The 20651-nt window shown below is 38.3% G+C and overlaps 2 protein-coding genes across 9 annotated transcripts in view; one reads left to right on the top strand and one right to left on the bottom strand.

Annotated features, from left to right (window-relative positions):
* The window catches only part of aknad1 (AKNA domain containing 1), a 14743-nt gene extending 10459 nt beyond the window's left edge, over positions 1-4284 (bottom strand). The window contains exons 1-7 of one of the 3 annotated variants that reach the window (XM_079613845.1): positions 4027-4113; positions 3565-3804; positions 2138-2365; positions 1221-1957; positions 782-838; positions 420-528; positions 27-151 (exon numbers count right to left, since the gene is read on the bottom strand). In XM_079613845.1, the coding sequence (XP_079469971.1) occupies positions 27-151; positions 420-528; positions 782-838; positions 1221-1957; positions 2138-2365; positions 3565-3802 (1494 nt within the window). In that variant the 5' untranslated portion in view covers positions 3803-3804; positions 4027-4113. Of the gene's footprint in view, positions 1-26; positions 152-419; positions 529-781; positions 839-1220; positions 2366-3564; positions 3805-4026 lie in introns of all 3 variants that reach the window. The other 2 variants (XM_079613844.1, XM_079613843.1) reach the window with 2 other exon arrangements.
* Positions 1-20651, top strand: part of gpsm2 (G protein signaling modulator 2) — a 26092-nt gene extending 5441 nt beyond the window's left edge. The window contains exons 1-16 of one of the 6 annotated variants that reach the window (XM_079613871.1): positions 4600-4761; positions 7336-7384; positions 7784-8132; positions 10171-10392; positions 14000-14135; positions 15001-15140; positions 15233-15356; positions 15443-15558; positions 16296-16451; positions 16567-16675; positions 16804-16933; positions 17074-17156; positions 17319-17492; positions 18493-18664; positions 18749-18987; positions 19105-20574. In XM_079613871.1, coding sequence (XP_079469997.1) covers positions 8071-8132; positions 10171-10392; positions 14000-14135; positions 15001-15140; positions 15233-15356; positions 15443-15558; positions 16296-16451; positions 16567-16675; positions 16804-16933; positions 17074-17156; positions 17319-17492; positions 18493-18664; positions 18749-18987; positions 19105-19254 — 2013 coding nt within the window. In that variant the 5' untranslated portion in view covers positions 4600-4761; positions 7336-7384; positions 7784-8070 and the 3' untranslated portion in view covers positions 19255-20574. Of the gene's footprint in view, positions 1-4516; positions 4762-7335; positions 7385-7783; positions 8133-9052; positions 9397-10170; positions 10393-13999; positions 14136-15000; positions 15141-15232; positions 15357-15442; positions 15559-16295; positions 16452-16566; positions 16676-16803; positions 16934-17073; positions 17157-17318; positions 17493-18492; positions 18665-18748; positions 18988-19104 lie in introns of those variants that run through there. The other 5 variants (XM_079613870.1, XM_079613872.1, XM_079613874.1 and 2 more) reach the window with 5 other exon arrangements.

The following is a 20651-nucleotide window of genomic DNA, read 5'->3' as shown; positions in this document are numbered from 1 at the left end:
GACAGGTCTTGCTAACTTGTCTGTACCTTCTGTGTAAATGATCTGATGATGTCTCTGAGCTCAGAGGTCAGTCTTTCTCCATCTGTCGGGCTCCGTGGTTCAGTCTGCACAGGTACAGAGTTGTGAAGACTAAACTGCTTCTCACTTGGACCTGTTGAACATATACTCAAGATGTGAGGACGCAAATGCAAATGTAAAATATCTAAACACAAGTCATGCTCTTTTATCTTATAGCACTTTTGATAATTTTGTACTTAAGTGTAAAACACCTGATGATCTCTTAACAATGGTTCTTGATTCACTCTCTTAGGAGGAGGTCTGTTTAATGCTAGCTCAAATTTCCCTGGCAGGGTTTCTCTGCTGCCAGGGTTACTGCACTACAGTATTCAGCTGGAGAAAGAAATACAATGGCTTCTTGCCTGCGGCTGGTGCTTGTGGGATATTTGCTGTCAGTTTGGTGTTGTCATTGTTGCTAGTTGCATCGTTCCAGTCGATGGACACAGACGGCTCACTGGAAGCATGAATCTGCTGCTTGAAAGAAAGCAACAATATAACCCGCTCAAATTGGGCTGCAAATCAGATTAAAATGAGGATATGTTGAAATGCGGATCATATCTGTATATGTAAGATATTACACAGGCATATTGTGTATAATGTTTATACTTTAGCCTGGTATTCTGCCTTTTGTTTGAGATTATAAAGACATACTGTACGTACAACCATCTAAATGTTTCAACATCAATCGAATATCTGACTTGTAAAAAATCCTCTTGAGTCTTACCTGACCAATTAGGTTTTCAGCTTCTGTGTATTTAGCGAGCAATCTGTCATATTCAGCCTGTAAACAAATTAAAGGGTCACTTTAAAGAAATTTTGTTTAACCTTTTGATGAATTTTTGTTCATGCAATGAAAGTCAATTGGGTCCAAAACAACATTAGACCCCAATGACTTTCATTGTATGAACAAAAAACACAATGATGTGTTACTTTACTCGTTACATTAAAAAAGTAATCTGATTACATCAAGTAATGCGTTACCCCCAACACTGCTATTTACACCGTTTACTTTATACACTTCTCACGTTCTTGTAAGATCGCCTTTCTGTCACACTTCAGCGCTTTTTATATTAAGGTCAAAACAGCTTGATGCCTGACTCGATTCATGTAAAAGTTATTCTATTCATCCTAAGCAGTGTAACTATTGTTTTAAATATAGTCACCTGTAACTGATGCGCTACTTCCTTGTCTGTAAACACATTGTGCTTCTCCGGTGGCATGGAGTCCTCCAAAACCCTGCTGATGATATCTGCTGTTGCTTTACAAGAGGAGGTGGATTTACCCAGAATGCCTGGGGACGACTGGGCTCGGGTCATAGCTGGTGACTGGCTGGCGGGTTTAACGCTTCCATTACCTTTTGGTATTTTGACTTTAGGTGCCACTTTAGAGAAGTCAGGTAGGGGGTAATGCACCTTTCCCTGTCCGTATTTCAGCTCACTGTAGGACCTGGTCCTGATGAAGGAGCACTTAGGAGTCTGTGCATCTGCTTTAGATAGATCTAGAGAGCTAGCACTGCTGTTAAGCTTAGGACATTCTTTATCATCATCATCATCATCATCATCAATGATGCAAGTCGTTCCAGGTTTCTTAGATGAGCTCGACTCATCTGGAATGTTTATTTCAACCAGTCCGTGACTTCCAGAAGTGCTGGGATCAGGTTCCTCCATCACATCCTGAATCTTCTCTCTCTCTCCGATGCCGACCTGTGGAGCCCGAGAAGCTCTACTCAGCACGGTTTCATCAATGCTGTCCATCAAAGACATCTCAGGTAAGGTCTCTGCTTCAATGATCCTGCTTGAGTTAAGCAGCTCCTCCTGGGAGAAGTGTCTGAGCAGGAAGTCAGTGATGTGGTTTGCAGGTTGAATAGGTGTGGCTAAGGGAGAAGCCATGTCCTCTATTGCTTTATGATTAGATAGAAGAGCATGAGTAAGATTAAACTGGCAAGCCTCGGTTTCTTTTGCATTACCAATTTGCCTACTAAACTTATCAAGTGAAGTGAAAGCCTGACTGGACATCACAGAAACCATTTCACATGGAGATGATTTTAAATTCCTCTCTGTTTTGTTGTTGGTGTGCGTACCATCATACGGGAGCTCTTCATGTTCTTCATCACTGGTGTTGACAGCATCATCCTCATGTGGTCCAATGATTGGCTTTACTGCAGTTTTGAGTTTCTGCATTGGCGCCATGATTATGTTTCCCTTCCTGTTTCTGGTGTTTGAATGCTCTGTGCGTTCACTATTGACTGATTCGACACTCTCTAAAGAGCCCTCTTCAGTCTCACATGACTCTGACAGCTCTGCATTATCTGTACACAAAATAAAAAGACAGTGGTTTTGTTAAAATTTGTAATGTCTTGGTAAAATATTATAATTTAAAGCCATTAGGAGATACTAAAACAGGATTTCACGTTTCAAGCAAAAAAATATTGTTAAATTGATTGAGTATTGTATTGAAAGAGTTTTGTTTAAAAAAAATCTGTTTTTTGGCAAAACTGTATAAAAGAGGATCTAGCTGGCATTGGGTCATTATGACATCATTGCTGGCAATCAGGTTTTAAACGCATTCAGTCAAAGTCAGTGGGAGTTTTTATAATTTAAATAATAAATTCTGAATGATTACCATACTCATACAATACCATTCAAAACAGTAAATGTGTGGACAAGTGACAGATTTTAGCTGCAGCTTCAGTGTCTTGGGGATGCTTATGAGGGCATTTGATTGGATAGAAAATCTGATGAGATGTTGAAGCGCAGAGTGAATATTATCAAAATCATTGATACATTTTGGCGGAAATGAGAGACTATAAGTTTTAAATGCTTTTATCTTCTAAATGCATATTTTGTCATTGTTTTGGAGCACACTATAGATAACAGTAAGGATAACATATTCATAAAAGCCAAAAAACATCAATTATGATTTCATGGGGACTTTAAGCAGCGCAAATGTTTTCAACATTGATTATAATAATAAATGTTCTCTTGAGCAACAAATTATTAGAATGATTTCTGAAGAATTATGTGATATTAAAGACTGGTCTGGAGTAAAAATATATTAAAATGGAAAACACTTATTTTAGGTTGTAATTATAGTTCACAATATTACTGTCTGTATTTCTGCATAACATAGACTGTAAAAAAATTATATGATTAATAAGTAATGAGAACATGTTTTAACTCATCAAAATAAGTTAAGCAATTTAAAATTTCTTTAAAGTTGTCCAAGATTCAACAAATTTTTATAAAATCAGCTTAACGTAATTTAGGTTGAAATGGCTGTAGTATTTACATGATAGATAGCCTACTCCATATGGTAGCCTACTGAAAACTTGTTGGTTGGCTACTTTTTTTATCAGTGAAAAAAACGATGTTATTGCCATAGTAGGCCTACGTCCAAAAAGGTGGTATTATGGTAGGCTACTATGTGCAAAAACCATGGCAGTTCCATTGTAGTTAAAAAAATAAAATAAACTGTGGGGATTGCATACAGATCTAGGCTATCTCTTACCAGTGAGTTTCGGGCTCTCAGGTGCACCAGTGTCCTGTGAGAGGTGGACAGTGAAGGCGCCCTGCATGTCGCTGAAATGCAGGCTGTCATCATCACTGATATCCACAAATATACTTTGCTCAATGTGTCTTTCCCACAGCACTGATGAAGGTCTGCTGTGAGCGTCATCTTCTCCGTCCATATCCTCTGGGTCTCCCGCTGACGCGCCATCAAACCTGCTCCGCGCTTCTCTATTCATTTCTTAGCAACAACAATACACAAAAATTCAACTGTTACAAATGCAAGTGCATTTATGTTTTTCAATTATATATGTTGTAGGCTATTGTATTTATATTAGCTATAGCCTAATAAATGGTAACTGAATTATTTACAACTATTATGATGCTGGCTAAATAAATTACATGAAACTAGAAAATTAACACTACACCGCTAAGTCTAATAATAATTTGACATTGCACTTACTTTTTATGCTTGTTCCATGGGTTTCTAAGGGTCATACAAGTATTTGCGAACTCCTTTTTCTTGTGTTCGGCTGTCTTATAAATGAATGACATAACAGCCTATTGGGAAGGTACAATGAAGGCTCTGTCTAGTTTCTCAAGCCTATAGTGCAGGGTCATCTTGAGCATTTTAAATAATAAATGCCGTATCTGATGCTGATTCTTTGGGCAGGTGCAGGTGCTACACGCGCACGGGGGTGGGATGAACAGTGGTTGATATGGGAACGTGAAGACTCGAGATCAGCTGTCAGTCAGACCTGCTGAAAAACTGTTTCGTTCATTTGAAGAGTTAAAATAGCTAGACAATGTTTTATTTGACCGTTTTATTTTAATGACCTCTGTTGTCTTACCCGACAATCAAAGCAGATTAAAAACAGTCTCTTGTGTGTTTTTCGAAAGTGTTTTTCGACAAAGAGTAGAACGACAAAACATTCAAATTTCATTGGTGATTCATACGGGGAGTGGTTATATTTGAATCCTGTGCTCTGATTGGCCAGTCGAGTTACAACCACGCATCGGCACGCCCCCTTTGTCCGGGTTTGTGTAAAGTTTTCTCTCTCGCCTCGACGGGTCAGAAGTATTAATTCAAACGCGAACAGTTTTAGGTCATCGGTTCTTACAACATGTTCGGATTTTAACTGATTTGTGTTATTGATTCTGTTGGTTGTAAGACGAGGAACCGAGAGAAGGAGTTTAAGTGAGTATGACTGAAGTTTGGCCCGTAACGGCCGTTAAGACAGCGCAGCACGTCACAACAAACTGATCAATCATATCAACTGAAAAGCCGAAATTTAAACTTCAGCGCGCGCGGAGATCTTGCATATTATGATTTCATTCAAATGGAACATGGGTTGTTTTATTTATTTAAAACAGTTATTTTTCCTGTGTCCTAGAGTGATGATAATACGTTTGGATTATTCCACAAGCAATATTGCAATGTTTGTGCTTTTCTTCTCTGGTTTGTAACGTTACAGTGCAGAAGTCAGTGTTACGCATGTTCAAGGGTGGTGTTTTTTACGTGCTTTATACCTTCGGTATGGAGTGTATAACTATTTTTATTGCTTAATCCTGGGCTTTCTCTTACTGTTTGCTTTGGGAGTGAGACTAATTTAACGTTACTGCTTTATGAATGAGGACTGACAGTGTGTTAAGTTACTGGCTTCTGGTTTTTGCTGTTGTTTTTCCAGAATGATAGGTTTTGCATTACAGTAACGTTATAGTTTCTATTCATCATTTACATTTACTTTACTTTTCATTCATCTAACTTTACCTGTCTATCTATCTAAGTTCTCTTTATTCAGACAATATTCTTATTCAAAATGCTAACATGGCCAACATACCTATCCTCATGGCACAATGTAATGGAAAACTCTGTGTTGAATTTGACGAATGTTTATTCGTTACTGCTTACAACAAGTGTGTTTAAAGGCTACCTCAGTAACAGCTGTCAAGTGACAAGTAACAAGTGACAGTCAGTCATGCATTTCAGCGACATGCAGGGCGCCTTCACTGTCCACCTCTCACAGGACACTGGTGCACCTGAGAGCCCGAAACTCACTGGTAAGAGATAGCCTATTTAGATCTGTATGAAATCCCCACAGTTTTTTATTATTATTTTTAACTACAATGGAACTGCCATGGTTTTTGCACATAGTAGCCTAAGCCTACCATAATGCACATTGACATGTCAATGTGATGACAGTGAAGTCATAAATTCATGTGTGTCATGGAAGGTGCAGCTTGTGTTTGTCTTCTTTCTAACCTCTATTCATGCCTCATCTTGTCAAGTTAACCTGCATCTGAGGTGCTGTGAGAACCACACAGAATGAAGAAAGAGAACACAGTGGATTTGAAGGTCTTTGGTACAAATGTTGTGACTTGTTAGTTACGTGTTTTAGCAGGCAGTTTATTAGTTCTCTTGATTGAGACTGAGTGTGTGTGTGTTTCTCTGTTGTTGTTGTTGTCGTCGTGGTCATCAAGAAAGTGTTGCTCTTGCCCATTTACTAAAGGTTATCTTGTTCTGATTCATGCCGTTTAGACTTAAGTCTGTGAGTTTTATTTTTTTAATTATAGAGACCAGTGTTTCTGATCTAATCCATTTCTGATTGATTAAAAAATAAAAAGAGAGTTCACCTGTGCCTGCCCACTTTTTTTTGGCAGCCTTGGTTCCAGAAGAATTTTGTTCCATTTAAAGAGTTATAAACATGAACCAAAACAACCAACCAACAATGAGATGAATCTCAACTTTACAAACTTGAAAATATTTAAAAATATGACTGCATACAATTGCTTTAATGAGGGAAAGAACTACAATTCCATGAAGCATTACACAAATTTTGAAGTAGTTTGAGAAAATAGGGAGACTGACTGACTCATACATAATACATACATAATTTGCGATTCTTCATGGGGAATGGGAATGGGTGAGAGAGCGTTAAAAATATATTTTGGTGTGATTTAGCCTACTTGTCTCGATTCTCCGATTGGTGGAGATTTCTCTGCAGAATCATGGGTAATTTAGTTTCTTGTCAGCATTCTGTAAACACGATTATTTTAAAATAAGTTGAAATAATGCGGGCAGATGGCTTCAACAAAAGCATACATTGACTAACAACCTTGTAGCTTATTATATAGACTTAAAAGTCCATTTCCCTTTGAAGGAAATGAATGGGATTTTTTACTTCAGAAGTCCTGACCTACTTCTCCACACCCCCATTTAATATCCAGTTTCCTCTGAATGTCACACATTATGAAAGGAAATGGTTCATGTTGATTTTAGTTCACATTAAAGTCCGCTTGAAATGTAAATTCACCCTATTGTGTAAAGGCATGTTATCGATCTTATTGTGATTTTTTTTTTTTTTTGACCTTGTAATTAATTTTTAATTAAATTGTCATAACTCCGGAGGAAAATAACAGACTTCTCTCTGCGGTGATGTATGCCGGACTTCTTCAATCTTTCAATCTGCTTATACTGTACCTTACCTGTCCACATTCCAGGTGCGCATTAAATTGAGTTCAACACCCACATTTCAATATCTAATCAACAGCCAATGGATAGAAGAAGCATGTCCTTGCCCTAATTGTTTTCATTTACAATAATCTGGTGGTACACTCAAAAGTATGTCACCTTACTGAAGAAAGATCTGTCGCAAGTTCCAGACCACAACAACATTGTGCATTATTTGCACAAATATTAGTATATTGAGTGAATGTTTTATTGAACATGTCTCTATGGTTCCTCAAGCTGATTATCTTGTTTCTGGATTAGTTCGGCAATGACAAACCAGCTTTCCGAATGTCACAGAGGTGTAATACCGGTATGTTTGAAAGTAACCGACACTCACCATTAGAGTTTAAAATGGTATTTTTCTCTATTATAATTAATTATTTTACATCTGTGTGGATTTGTAAGAGAAAGGTGAACAAAACTATTTTCTTGTCACAAACAAGAAAATGTTTTTTCATGCTCTGGTACTGGCGCGCATCGCATGCATGGCAGATAATCAGCTGTGTTTATGGGCTGATTATTCTTGCTTTCTCTCTTGCTGTTGGGCCGCCTTGGTTTAGCTTTCACATCCACATCGCTGCTGACACAGACACACACACACACACTTAATATCTGCCTCCCTTGCATGTGTCTGCCGCTCAGTGGGTGTTGCCATGGCATTACGCACAGAATGAGGGTTCACACTCGACATCTTGTGTTCTCTTCACAGAGAGCTCCGGAAGAACATCCTGGACAAAACACACAACAACACACACAAACACACACTTCCCAGACCCACTGCTGTGGTGAATATTAAGTCTGGATGAGCTCATCTGTAGCGCACTGGACTCCGCCACTGGAAAACATCAGAGACTTCGGGAGTGTATGCAAAAACTAAAGTTCCAAGGTTTTTTAAACGTTTTTTTTTTTTTTTCTGTCTGGAATTCGATTCACTATTCTTCTCTGATGGATTACTTTCTGGACTTGGCTGGGATCAGTACTTCATAATGCTCTTCAATGGCTGTGAGCAGTGCAGTGCTTAGCATGCAGAATGAGAACCGAACCTTTGTCCACTACAGGTAGGCATGCAACACTTGAATTACATTTTCTTGTAGTTGTAATGCGCCTTTTAAGGTCTCTGGTTCCTAGTTCAGTATTAACTTATTTAAGATACTTTTTCATGCTTTAGTATCAAAAGTGGAACAAAATAGTATTTACACACCACTTAATCATAGAGTTCTAATTTAGCACTGTATTAGATTAACAGGCTACAAACATGTCATTTGTCTCCACCTGAAAATAAGGATAAAGTAAATTAAACCTTTCATTAATTCAATAAATCATTGCTAATTGATTGCCATAACTTCATCTCCCTTCGTTTTTGAAAATTAAGTTTTAATTGGGAAGGTGTTTGACTGAATTTGAATGATCGGAAGAGATCTAGTGGCAAAATAAAACCAAATGGTGGATCTGAAATGAGGTTTTCATTTTAACATAACGGTGGTATAAATGTGAAATTGTATTGTGCGTGTATGAGAGAAAGCAAGTGTGCCTTATTTTGATCCATATTTAATAACCGTAGAATAATTTATGATGATTGTCTATATTATGTTCTGCAGCCCTTGAGTTGGGTTGTTTTTTATCTTTTCGTCAGTCCTCGGCAAACATCTGTCACTCATAACAATTAAGCCAATTTTAGCCCATCTAGCATAGGCATACACTTATTTAGTTTGTGAATCCGTGGTACAAACTAAATGGATTTGAGTTACGTGAAGTTTATAATAATCATAGTAATTTACATACATTTTCAGAGATCAGTTTGTAACTGCATTCACTGTTTCTGAGCGTCTTTTATACAAATTATTAAATTTATGGTGTTGTGTATTGATCAGTCCTGTGATGAAATGATCGTTGCATTGCAAGTTTTATGACATCAGAAGCGAACGCAGCGGGTCTAATCTCACTAGTATACCTCTCTCGGTGTGCGCTAATCACACACGACAGTGGAAAGCAGAAACCCAATCAGATTAGCTGTTCAAGTGCTGAGCATGACAGTTTTTGCCAAAGCCATCTTCAACCTCTGGCCTCAAAGACGTCCAATGTGACGTTGTATGATGGACAACTGCTGTGTAGAATATTCTTTTTAAAATGATTTGAGTCTGTAGTAATTCCTGCTGAAGAATCTGGTTGATTGGCAGCCTCATCGTGATGTATGTGTGTTTGGGACGGTTGGTTTTGGAGACTACACCCCCATCAGAGGACTTTTTAAGGAGACAACAAAGCATTTTAGATGCCTTTCACATGTCCAGTTTTCTTTGGTTGTGTGAGACGGGGAGGCACCAGGTAGGGCCTCTACAAGCTCTAAGGGACTAGTTATTATTATGTGTAGGGAATAATCTACTGTGAAATAGTGGTTACCGGTAAATATTTTCAAGGCCACATGTATTATGCAGTATCAGGTTGATTGTTGAAGGATTTTTCTGTGGAGTCCTTTTTACCATTTAACTTGTTAGATTAAATTAAGTTGCACAGAGTTTTAAGGACCCTATGCTGACCAGTATTAGCTTAATAATACTAACATGAGAATAATCCATGGATGTGTGATTTTAATGTAGGCTATATATACCATAACATTACATATCAGTGGCACTAATGAAATATGAAAAGCCTGAAAATGTGCAAAAAACGTACCGTTGTTATTCTTTGATTATAAATTGTATCCTATTATTAGGCCATAATAATACTTTTTATATTTCCTTGGTGTACATACATAAGAGATAAAATGAAACCTTAGTCTCTCGTTTGAAGTTTCAACTTTTTAAAATATAAAAAATAATATATCCAGAAATAGATATTGCATGATGAGTACATTTCCCAGCACAAAGGAATCAATAGCTTGTCATGGCAGCATTTCATGTCATCTTTAGTTTAATTTTCCTAGTGTTTGATTATGAATATGTCAGACTCATCAATGGAGCGTTGTCCTTTGCACTGTGTGGTTATTTTGTATGCTTCCATAATGACCGCATCCTACTTTATTTTATTTCTACTGATGTTCATGCTGAGGCATTAAAAAGCTTGTCAACAATAAACAATAGTTTGTGCTGCCCTCTGCAGGATGGAGGCATCCTGTTTGGACCTGGCTCTGGAGGCGGAGCGACTGTGCAAAGGCGGGGATTACGGCGTCGGTGTTTCTTTCTTCGAGGCCGCCATGCAGGTTGGCACAGAAGACCTGCAGGTTCTAAGCGCCATCTACAGTCAGCTGGGCAATGCCTACTTCCACTTGCAAGACTATAGTAAATCTCTGGAGTTCCACCACCATGATCTTATACTAACTAGGTATACTCACACAACATTTTAGCAATTGATGTATCCAGAGACCTACAGTATACTACACTACTGTTCAACCGTTTGGGGCCAGTAAGATTACCGATTATTTTGTTTAATTAACTGTCTGTAGGCAAGGCACTGAGTTGTATAATGTCTGTTGCATAATCCAATGTTTTTCTCTGGGTAAAATAATTAAATACTTGCCAAAACAAAATGAAACCTGTACAAAATATAGCAGGGCTCGACAATACTCGACTCCCCGGTGCCAGCGTGAACGACGCTCAGGACAATTGACGGAATTGACTGCATCGTCACTAAAGTCAATTTTTTGCATGTGTTTTTAAGCCTTGCCAATTGAAATATTAAAGCTACACTGTGAAGGAATTACTCCCATCTAGCGGTGAAATTGTATATGACTACCAACTGAATATTACTTTCTAGCCCCTCCCATTCCGATTTTAACTCCTACGGTGGCCGTATTATCTGCCGGCAGTCGCGAGTAATCTCCCCCTCGCATTCGTCACAGTGCCTGCCACTGAGTGTAAAAGCGCGAAAGGCGAAGCTTGAATTTCCAGGTATGTCCCTCTTTGGCTAATGTATTTTCAAGATGGAGGCGCAACAGGGCTGCCGCCATTCGAGCGACTCGCTCGTATGTATTAGAAATGGTAGAATCTACGCTTACGAGAATACTTGATTAGTTGGTGGAAGTAATTGCACATGAATGAGCACATATCATTTTGAAAGAACAGAGTTTTTTTCTTAGAATCAACTTAAAGGGACAATGTGTAGTTTAAAGGTGCCCTAGAATGTGAAATTGAATTTAACTTGCCATAGTTAAATAACAATAGTTTAGTACATGGACATGACATACAGTGAGTTTCAAACACCATTGTTTTCTCCTTCTTGTTTAAATCTCGTTTTTGAAAAACACCCCTGAAAAACGGGCGAATCTCCACATAACACCTACTGTGACGTAACCGATGGGATCATTAATATGTACGCCTCCAAATTTTGCATAAGCCAAGCCCTTTCAGAGATACGGTGCTACACAGAACTGCGCTGCGCAGGTGAAGCACACACACACACACGCACACAGACAAACACGCACACAGACACACACACGCACGCACGAACGAACGAACGCACATACACACACACACGCACACACGTAACTGTTAAGTTCGTACTGAAAATAATGAATAAACTTACCACTCCGAAACGTCCATTTGCATTCTACAAACAACCGCTTGTTCCTCAAACTCTGCATCGTCGTCTGAAACCGGCTCAAACATATACGGTTGTACACCGAGGCCGTTTCTCAATACAAAGTACGCAAACTTCGGACTTGCGTCCTTGGTAGTTCAGACTTGCCAAGTTCGACTTAGGAGAACGAACTCCCGAGGACGAGAGGACGCAAGTCCGGTTATTCTGCTAATGGGACAGCGGCGTTCTTGATCGCGTCACTCAGCACGCTCTGGCTACTCCGGTTATCTCTTTTTGTATATTTTAGGCAACAAAAACGAAATATGGTATAAAACAACACTCTGCCTCTTTTCATTAAAAAAAAAAAAATCTTTAACACATTAAATGGCCACACAAATGTGGTTCAGGCAACGTGTACATTGATTATCTTCACTGCATGTATTTATAACAACACGAAATATAAAACGCAACCCTGCTTCTTTTATGAAACATTATTGAACATTAAAACTGACATTTAAAAAACAGAGACGGGGTTGTGTCATTTTATTTTATTATACATGTACAGTGAAGAGAATGTATAATAAAATAAATATAAAAAATATTATATATATTTTAAAATATATAACTGTCAGCCTAAAATAAAATTACACAATTGACTCTTTTTGTTAAATGTCAGTTTTAATAATCTGATATCCAGTATAAAAGTATAAGTAAATAAAAATAAATAAAGCAAACAATTTAGTCAAACATAAGTCGGCTTAAAATAGCCTATAGCTCAAGTTAAATAGCCTAAATATATACAATTATGAAACTTCACTTTGCCCTCAGCCAAAACGAGTTGCCATGGAACAAATTATAGATTAATGAGACCAAAGATCGCCCGTTAGATATACTCAAGACAAATATTATCTCATGTTTAACCACTAGACTAGAGACACCAGAGCCAGCGGCAAACATCAGAAGCACTAGCCGAGGAAAAGCTGTGTCAGTCGGGGTTATTGAGCGCTGAGCGCCCGGTGATCGCCTGGATCTCACAACTCCGAAAACGTCAGATATATTTTTCAAATAGGCGCTATCTTTATAAATAAACCACAGATTTGACCTTTAAACAACTACATTCTCGACTGAAACACTCTTAGAATTACATTTCGTGACACGATAACAGTAGTATTTTGATATTACGCGGGTTTTCTCCTCTGCCATTGACGCTTGCAGTGAAAGAGCCAATCAGAGCAGAACTCCTCATTACTATTCATGACCCTTCCAAATAAGGTAAAAACAGACCATTTCATTCTAGGGCCAATTTATAGGGTTGGAAATTGACCTGTAAAACCTTTTCTGGACATTTTAAATGGCTTTTTAAGCCACAAACCCTCTATGTAGATATCAGGGACAAAATTAAAATATTATTTCAACACATTCTAGGGCACCTTTAAGTATTTTATTAACTAAAATCAATGTCTTTATTCATAAATATGTCCTCAATGGTGTAGAATTACCTCTCCCAATGATCCGACTTATCCTCGTACGTGAAGAATTTCTTTATTTACATGGGACAGGCAACTCCACAGAGGCTTCCATGTCGTTCCTCCATCTTGAAAAATATTATAATAGCAGAGAGGGACAAAAAGCACTAGGCTACTAGAAAAAAAGCACTAGAGCCAGTGTAACGTGACTGACACAGCTGAAGCGGACAGTGAGAGAGGCGTAATGCGTGTCACTGCCCCGGTAAATTTGAAAGGTTGCACTGCACGGTACTTCATAATTCAGGATCATACTTATGCCGAGCCACAGGAGAAATGCCAAAATTGAATTTAAAAGGAAACGTGACCGGCAAATTCAAAAACCGAGGGTAAATAACGGTATAGCTTTACCCAGTTGGAAAGAGCTAATGAAGGAGAAAGACTTTGAAAGGGACTCTGAAATTCCCTGCTTTCTTCTCGACAGGTAAGTCAATGTTACGGTCTAAATTACAAGCTTTTTTTTTCATTGCTTGGTTGTGTAATTCATTATATAGGCAGTAGAACATGTAACGTATAGTTAAACTCGACGAAGGGCTATTGTTGTCATAGCTTCTTGGTACATAACGGCTACCGTAGTTGCAACACGCGTTTGAAAAAGCGAGGAGCTAGAGAGCACTATTCATTTGAATTCAAAATACAATTTCACCGCTAGATGGGAGTAATTCCTACACACTGTAATTAAAAAAAAATACACAGTGTAGCTTTAAAGCGCAAGAAGATGTGAAAGAGAACTCAATTTGGTACTCTCTGTGTGATAAGTTTTGTGTGTGCGCACGCCCAGACATCACGAATTCGGAATCGACCCCCAAATTATTTGTTTTTAATGGTAATTGTATAATATTTGTATTGAATGTTAAGGACAGCACTAAGTGCAGATTTGTTTCTCTCAGGACCACCGGGGATCGGCTTGGTGAGGCCAAAGCCAGCGGTAACCTGGGGAACACATTAAAGGTTTTGGGACGCTTTGATGAGGCAGAGGTCTGCTGTCAGAGACATTTAGATATTGCCAGGGAATTGGGTGACAAGGTGAGTGATCTATTTAATCGACACAATAGACCATAGCTTACCATAATGGGATATATTACATTTTACATTTATTTATTTAGCATTATTCAATGATGCTTTCATCTAAAGCGACTTTGCAAGTGAAAAACACTATGACTAGCAATTCCTCCTGATGAGGCAATAATATTAGTGCTGCAACAGAAAGCTCTGAAATTGTTTGGACCTTAATGAGCTTGCAAACTGACAAACAAATCAAATGTGTTAACAATCAATAAAAGAATAGATGCAGAAGACAGGATCTGGTTAAAGGGATAGTTCACCCAAATGTGAATAAAAGCCTAAATTTGATCTGTTCATCATATAAATTGGAATGAAACCGCTCAATTCATATGGATTTATTTTACGATCTCTTTATGAACTTTTTAAAGCGTCAAAGTGGTAGTTGCGTAGCTGTCAATGGAGGGACAGAAAGCTCTCAGATTTCATCAAAAAGATCTTCATTTGTGTTTCGAAAATGAACGAAAGCCTTATGGGTTTGGTACGACATGAGGGTGAGTAATTAATGACAGAATTTTCATTTTTGGGTGAACTATCCCTTTAATGCTTTAATTATATAAAACTTGTTGTAAATGTAAAATAATCATTGCTGAATATATTTCTATCATACAGTTGTGTGAATCTCATGAATAAATGACTAGGTTGTGGTTTATCCTAAAGTCAAAGTAGTAAATTGTTAATGATAAATTGATTTTTGTGAGCTTAATGAGAGCAAGTTCTGTGAAGTGCACCTGGGTACTTGGAGATTAACATCTGGGGTTCATATGCTTTGTAGTATGTAGTGTTTTTGTTTGTTTTTTCTCTTATTTAATTAGCTTTTTTACTACAGGTGGGGCAGGGCAGAGCACTTTATAATTTTGGAAATGTGTTCCACGCCAAGGGAAAGAGCGTCTGCATGAGCGGAACAGCACCTGGAGACTTCCCTGAGGAGGTCACGACAGCACTTCAAAAAGCCGCTGAATACTACGAGTAAATGTCCCACCAACACTCACATAAGTGGACGTTGTTTGCATGTGTGGTACAGAGTTTTTACATCCTCTTTCCTTTCTTCAATTGTTTAGGGCGGACCTGTGTATTGTGAAGGAGCTTGGAGACCGAGCAGCACAGGGGAGAACTTACGGAAACTTGGGGAACACGTACTACCTGCTAGGAAACTTCAGGGATGCACTGGCCTCTCATGAACAGGTGAGTGTTCTGTGTCATAAATGAAACTGTGTAAGGCAGTGCAAAAGCACTCACACTGCACTGTGTGTGAACCGTTTGTCTTCCAGCGTCTGCTTATCGCTAAAGAGTTTGGTGACCGGTCTGCAGAGAGGAGAGCCTACTGCAACCTTGGAAACGCTTGCATATTCCTTGAGGAGTTTGAGAGGGCTGCAGAACATTACAGGTGAGGGTGATATTTTAAAACTTTTTTTGAGAGAGAGAGAGAGCGCATTACAGGCCATTATAATCAGTGTCTACACTTGATGTGGCGCGACAAGATACATTCCCCGACAGTAAACTGATGCCCCATTCTATTTCTGACATACTCCAAGTGTTTGCACTTCGACGACTTTCGCTTCTGAGAAACCCAGAAATGTGAGAAGGAAATGTTTCTCAGAAGCGAAAGTTGTCTTAGTTGGGTAACTTTCTATAGCGGTGAATAAGAGACTACATAAAAAAAATAGAGAAAGATTGATAACGGCAATCAGAAGAGAGAAATATTAAAATTTTACCATCACCCCTGCAGCCGCTGTATTTAACACGTTTGATATACGTAGATTTTACTAGTGTCAGAGCAATAATCTTTGTATTGCCTTTCTTTAAATGCGTTATCACATTGGCAAAATCCAATATTCAACACCTCATTCATATATATTGATATACCAATACATAAACCAATTTATATGCTGTATTGAATAAAACATGTCTTGAGTATTTTAAACTTGCAGTTACACGGTTTTGTATTTGAATGTGTGCCCCAGCCTGTTTATTTAGGTTTTAGATATGTGATTTATTTTGAGATTGCATGGGATTTAGTTTGAGCATACATACACTATTAATTTTATTTTAACTTTAAAGTCTTACATTTGATTTTAAAAACCCTGTGCTGTGGTGGTGACAATGATAGTGCTCTGAGTGCAGGAAGGCTCTGCAGTTGGCTCGGCAGCTAAAGGAACTGGCGGTGGAAGCTCAGGCCTGCTACAGTCTGGGTAACACGTACACACTACTGCAGGACTATGAGAGAGCCATCGACTACCATCTCAAACATCTCATCATCGCTCAGGACCTCAACGACAGGTACTTTCACGCAGTAGTAGAAGAATTAAGAATTGATCATTTGCCACAAAACTTGTGTGCAATTCTTGAGGCGTAATCATTTGCATACTAAGTATGGAGAATGTGTTTTCTGCAGGATCGGTGAAGGAAGGGCCTGCTGGAGTTTGGGAAACGCACATACAGCACTAGGGAATCATGACCAGGCCATGCACTTTGCAGAGAAGCACTTAGAAATCTCAAAAGAGGTGATTACAGCTACAGACTCATTGGTAGCTAGACATTAGGATTTTTGTCATTTAACTACAAGCAAACACAATGACAGCTAAAGTGATGTTTTTTTTATATAAAAATGCCCTTATTGTCTTTTATACAGACTGGAGATCGTAGCGGTGAGCTCACTGCTCGCATGAACGTCTCCGACCTTCAGATGGTGCTCGGCCTCAGTTACAGCACAAACAATTCAGTCCTGTCGGAGAACAAAGAGATCGACTACAACCTGCACGGTACAGCACTTCAGAAGTAGCATCTTAGAAAGTAGATTCAGCCTCTTCTGTATTGTTGTTCTCAACAATCAAGTTGTAATGAAGAATAAACAAGTTTTTGGCCATTGCCTTGAGTCAGTATTGTTTTTGTTTTTTTCCAGGAGCCAGACCCAGGATGAGCCGACGGCACAGTATGGAGAACCTAGAGCTGCTGAAACTCACACCTGACAAGATCAACATGAATGTGAGTGCAGCTGAATGTTGAAATCCTTCTTGCGCTGTACCCTTAGTTCAATCAGTAGTGTACATATTAGATTATGAATCAAATAAATATGGTCATCATCAAGCATAAATCCATGTTTTCTGATCTCAGCATCAGGATTCATAGACAATCTCTGTTCTGCAGGGTCAGAAGTGGACCAGTGACATCCTCTTCAAGCAGTCCAAATACACAATGCCCAAGTCATCCTCAAAGCTCTCTTTTGTCAATCGTTTGCGAGGAAAAAAGCACAAGCTGCTGAGCAGCTCCAGTAAAATCCTGCAGGATACCAGCAACACATGGGAAGCTCCGCAGAACAAAGTACTTCCAGCACATTTACTAAAACAAATAGCATACTCAAATTGTGGTAACAGTACTTTTACAGCATTTATTAATCATAGTAAATGTTAATCTCAGCATTTACTGATACATTTTAAGATCAAAAGTTCTATCTGTTAACGGTTAATGCACTGTGAACTAACATGAACATGATTTTTTATTAACATTAACAAAAGTTAACAAATGCTGTAAAAACATTTTGTTCATTGTTATTGTTTATATAATTTACTCGCGCTCAATTTGTTCCAAACCTGTATGAGTTTCTTTCTGAGTTTCTGTCTGGTTACCAACATTCTTTAACATATTTTCCTTGTGTTCAACAGAAGAAAGAAACTCGTATAGGTTTGGAACAAATTGAGAGTGAGTTAATGATGATAGAATGTTCATATGGGTGAACTATCCCTTTAATGCATTAACTAAAATGAAAACCTAATAGTAAAGTGTTACCAAAATTACTTTAATTTCTTAATTGACAATCCTGATCTTATTTAGCACGATTGAGTGCACATTATTCCAAATAAATCGCCATCACATAGACTACGTGATCACGTTAACTAATAACCAAAGTCGACCACAGTAAAACACAAACTCACATTAAAGTTGAGGTCTCCATTCTGCTGTGTAACGCCCACTTTGCACAATACAATCAACTACAGACATTGTTTGTGTCATATTGTCAGAGCCATAGCCTTGTTGGGTAGTAGTTATTTTAGTAAGTTATTAGTTATTTTTAATCTCTTTTTTTCTATTTTAGTGATTTTGTTGTTTTTATTCTCGATTTAGCTTTAATTTATTTCATTTCAGTTAGTTGCCAATACAACATTTATCATTTTCATTCAAGTGTAAGTCTAATATTTATATATTTTTTTTAAACAAAAAATATACTTTTAATTGACAAACAGATTATCATTTCATTTTTCATAGAGGACTGAGAGGTTGTTGTTGGTTTTTTTTCTTTAACCTTTGACCTTTCTGCCCTCAGCATGGAAGTTCAGACATGTTAGGAGACGAGGGTTTCTTTGACTTACTGAGTCGTTTCCAGAGCAACAGGATGGATGACCAGCGGTGTGCCATACAGGATGGGAGGAGCCATCTGTCTGTCCGTTCTAGCTCCTCCTCCCCACCTAACACCCCACCCACAACCATCAGGAAATGTTAGGCACTCTCTTTTCACATTATTTTCTTTAATTTGACAATCAAGTGGCAATAAAAATGTCATTTTCTCTGTCTCTCTCTAGCGTTCTCAGAGTCGGCTGCAACTCCAGGTCAGGAGCCGTTTCTCAGACTTTTGGCGAGTGCTCAGGGCAGGAGGCTGGACGAGCAGAGAGCAGGAACAGGACACAGTTTGCCCGGCCTGCGCACCCTATCCGAACACAGCAGCACTAGCAGCAGACGGATGATCCTCAGCCAGGTCATGGCCAGCACAGACGCCACCGAACCCGACGACCAGTTCTTTGACATGCTCGTAAAGTGTCAGGTGAGACGATGTGTTTGTATTAACCAGAGATGGATGTCTTGTAGGAAAATAAATGGGGGGAAATTTTTGAAGTCCATTGGTTCAGTTAATCCATTCATCTCATTCTGTCTCTCTCAGGGGTCCCGTCTGGATGATCAGCGGTGTGCTCCTCCTCTGCCCTCCACCCGTGGCCCCACCGTCCCGGATGAAGACTTCTTCAGCCTCATCATGCGCTCACAGGCCAAGAGGATGGACGAGCAGAGAGTCACGCTGCCCTCCTGCCGCTGATCAAACATGCAATCCCTCTGCAGAACTTCATATGCAGAAATGAGCACATCTTCATGCACATGAGTGCTACAAACCTCACGCTGTAATACACAATGATGGTCAGGTAACATGCCATCAGTCTGAACTGTGTCTGCTAAATGATTATGGATGGCATTTTGTGTACAGCTGTTCTGAGCAAAAAAGTACTTTTGTTGTAAATAACACATTTACATTATTTTACTGGATTTAAGCTCTTTGTACATTTTCATTTGTTTTAGTTTAGGATGTATTGCTTTGATTATGATCACCATAGTGAATTACACAAATGTATCTTTTGATACAAGACTGCAGGTTTGTTTGTATTTATTGAATTAACATTGTTTCTACTACTAGTTACCTTCCAGTTAGTGTGAGATGTGTAATTGACACAAATATTACTGTATTATTTTTTGTAGTTTATTAAAGAAGTGGTTAAACTAAAAATGTACCTAAAATGTCAAAGTATGATACAGTAAGATTAATTTACTACACAACTTTATAGAAATAAAACCTGTACAGAAACATTTTTTTGCATTCATTCACCTTATTCAATGTTCTTATCAGACAAGAAAATGTATTGCAATCTATTTTTTTATAAATTTTTTACAGGTAAGCAGACCATTTGCATTTTCTTTAATTCCAACAATGAACATGATTTGACAATTAGTCAAATACTCTGTAGTAGTGATCTACTGTGCATCGCCTGTCATTTCACAACTCATGTAAAATACTACATGTACAGTCATCTAGAAAAAGAGTTTAAGAGTCCGATAAAGGCAGATGATTTAAAAAGTTGGGATTTTCTTCCATAAGAACAGAGATAAAAATGTCCTTCACAGCAACACTGCCTTTACGCACAATGCTGCAGATCTTTCTCATGCTTTCTTCTTTGGTTAACGTCGGATGTGTGATTTCAGAATACATTTCCTCATGAATGATTTGCCTTTGAAGCAGTTCGTCTGCAATGGCATTCACATTCTCATTGCTTTTGATAAGACCACTCCAATTTCTATCAAAAAATGTAGCTTTATCAAAGTTGACAGCCACTTGTGGTGTATTATGTTGTTGTATATTTTGAAAGCAAATGGACTCAGCTTTGTTTGGATTGATGTTGGTTAATTGTAACCCTTCACTCAATTTCGTACAGACACAAAGTCTGAGTATGGACCAGTCAAATCAGAAGAACTAAATTCGCCTGCAGAGAATAAAGATGTCACAACAATAATGTGTCACTCACACAAGGTATAAGGTATAATTTAAATATATTGGTTTGTTTAGAATTTGAACTTGAATGTATAAGAGAAAGAAAAAGAAAAAAATACAGGAAAGAAAAAAATTCAAAGTGTGCTTCTCAAACAAATAAAATAATTTCTTTAGAC

The sequence above is a fragment of the Phoxinus phoxinus genome, assembly GCF_949152265.1.
Source record: "Phoxinus phoxinus genome assembly, chromosome: 5".
In the NCBI taxonomy this organism is placed as follows: Eukaryota; Metazoa; Chordata; class Actinopteri; order Cypriniformes; family Leuciscidae; genus Phoxinus; species Phoxinus phoxinus.
The sequence above is the reverse complement of the archived record's forward strand: the minus strand, read 5'-3'. Positions and strand labels throughout refer to the sequence as shown.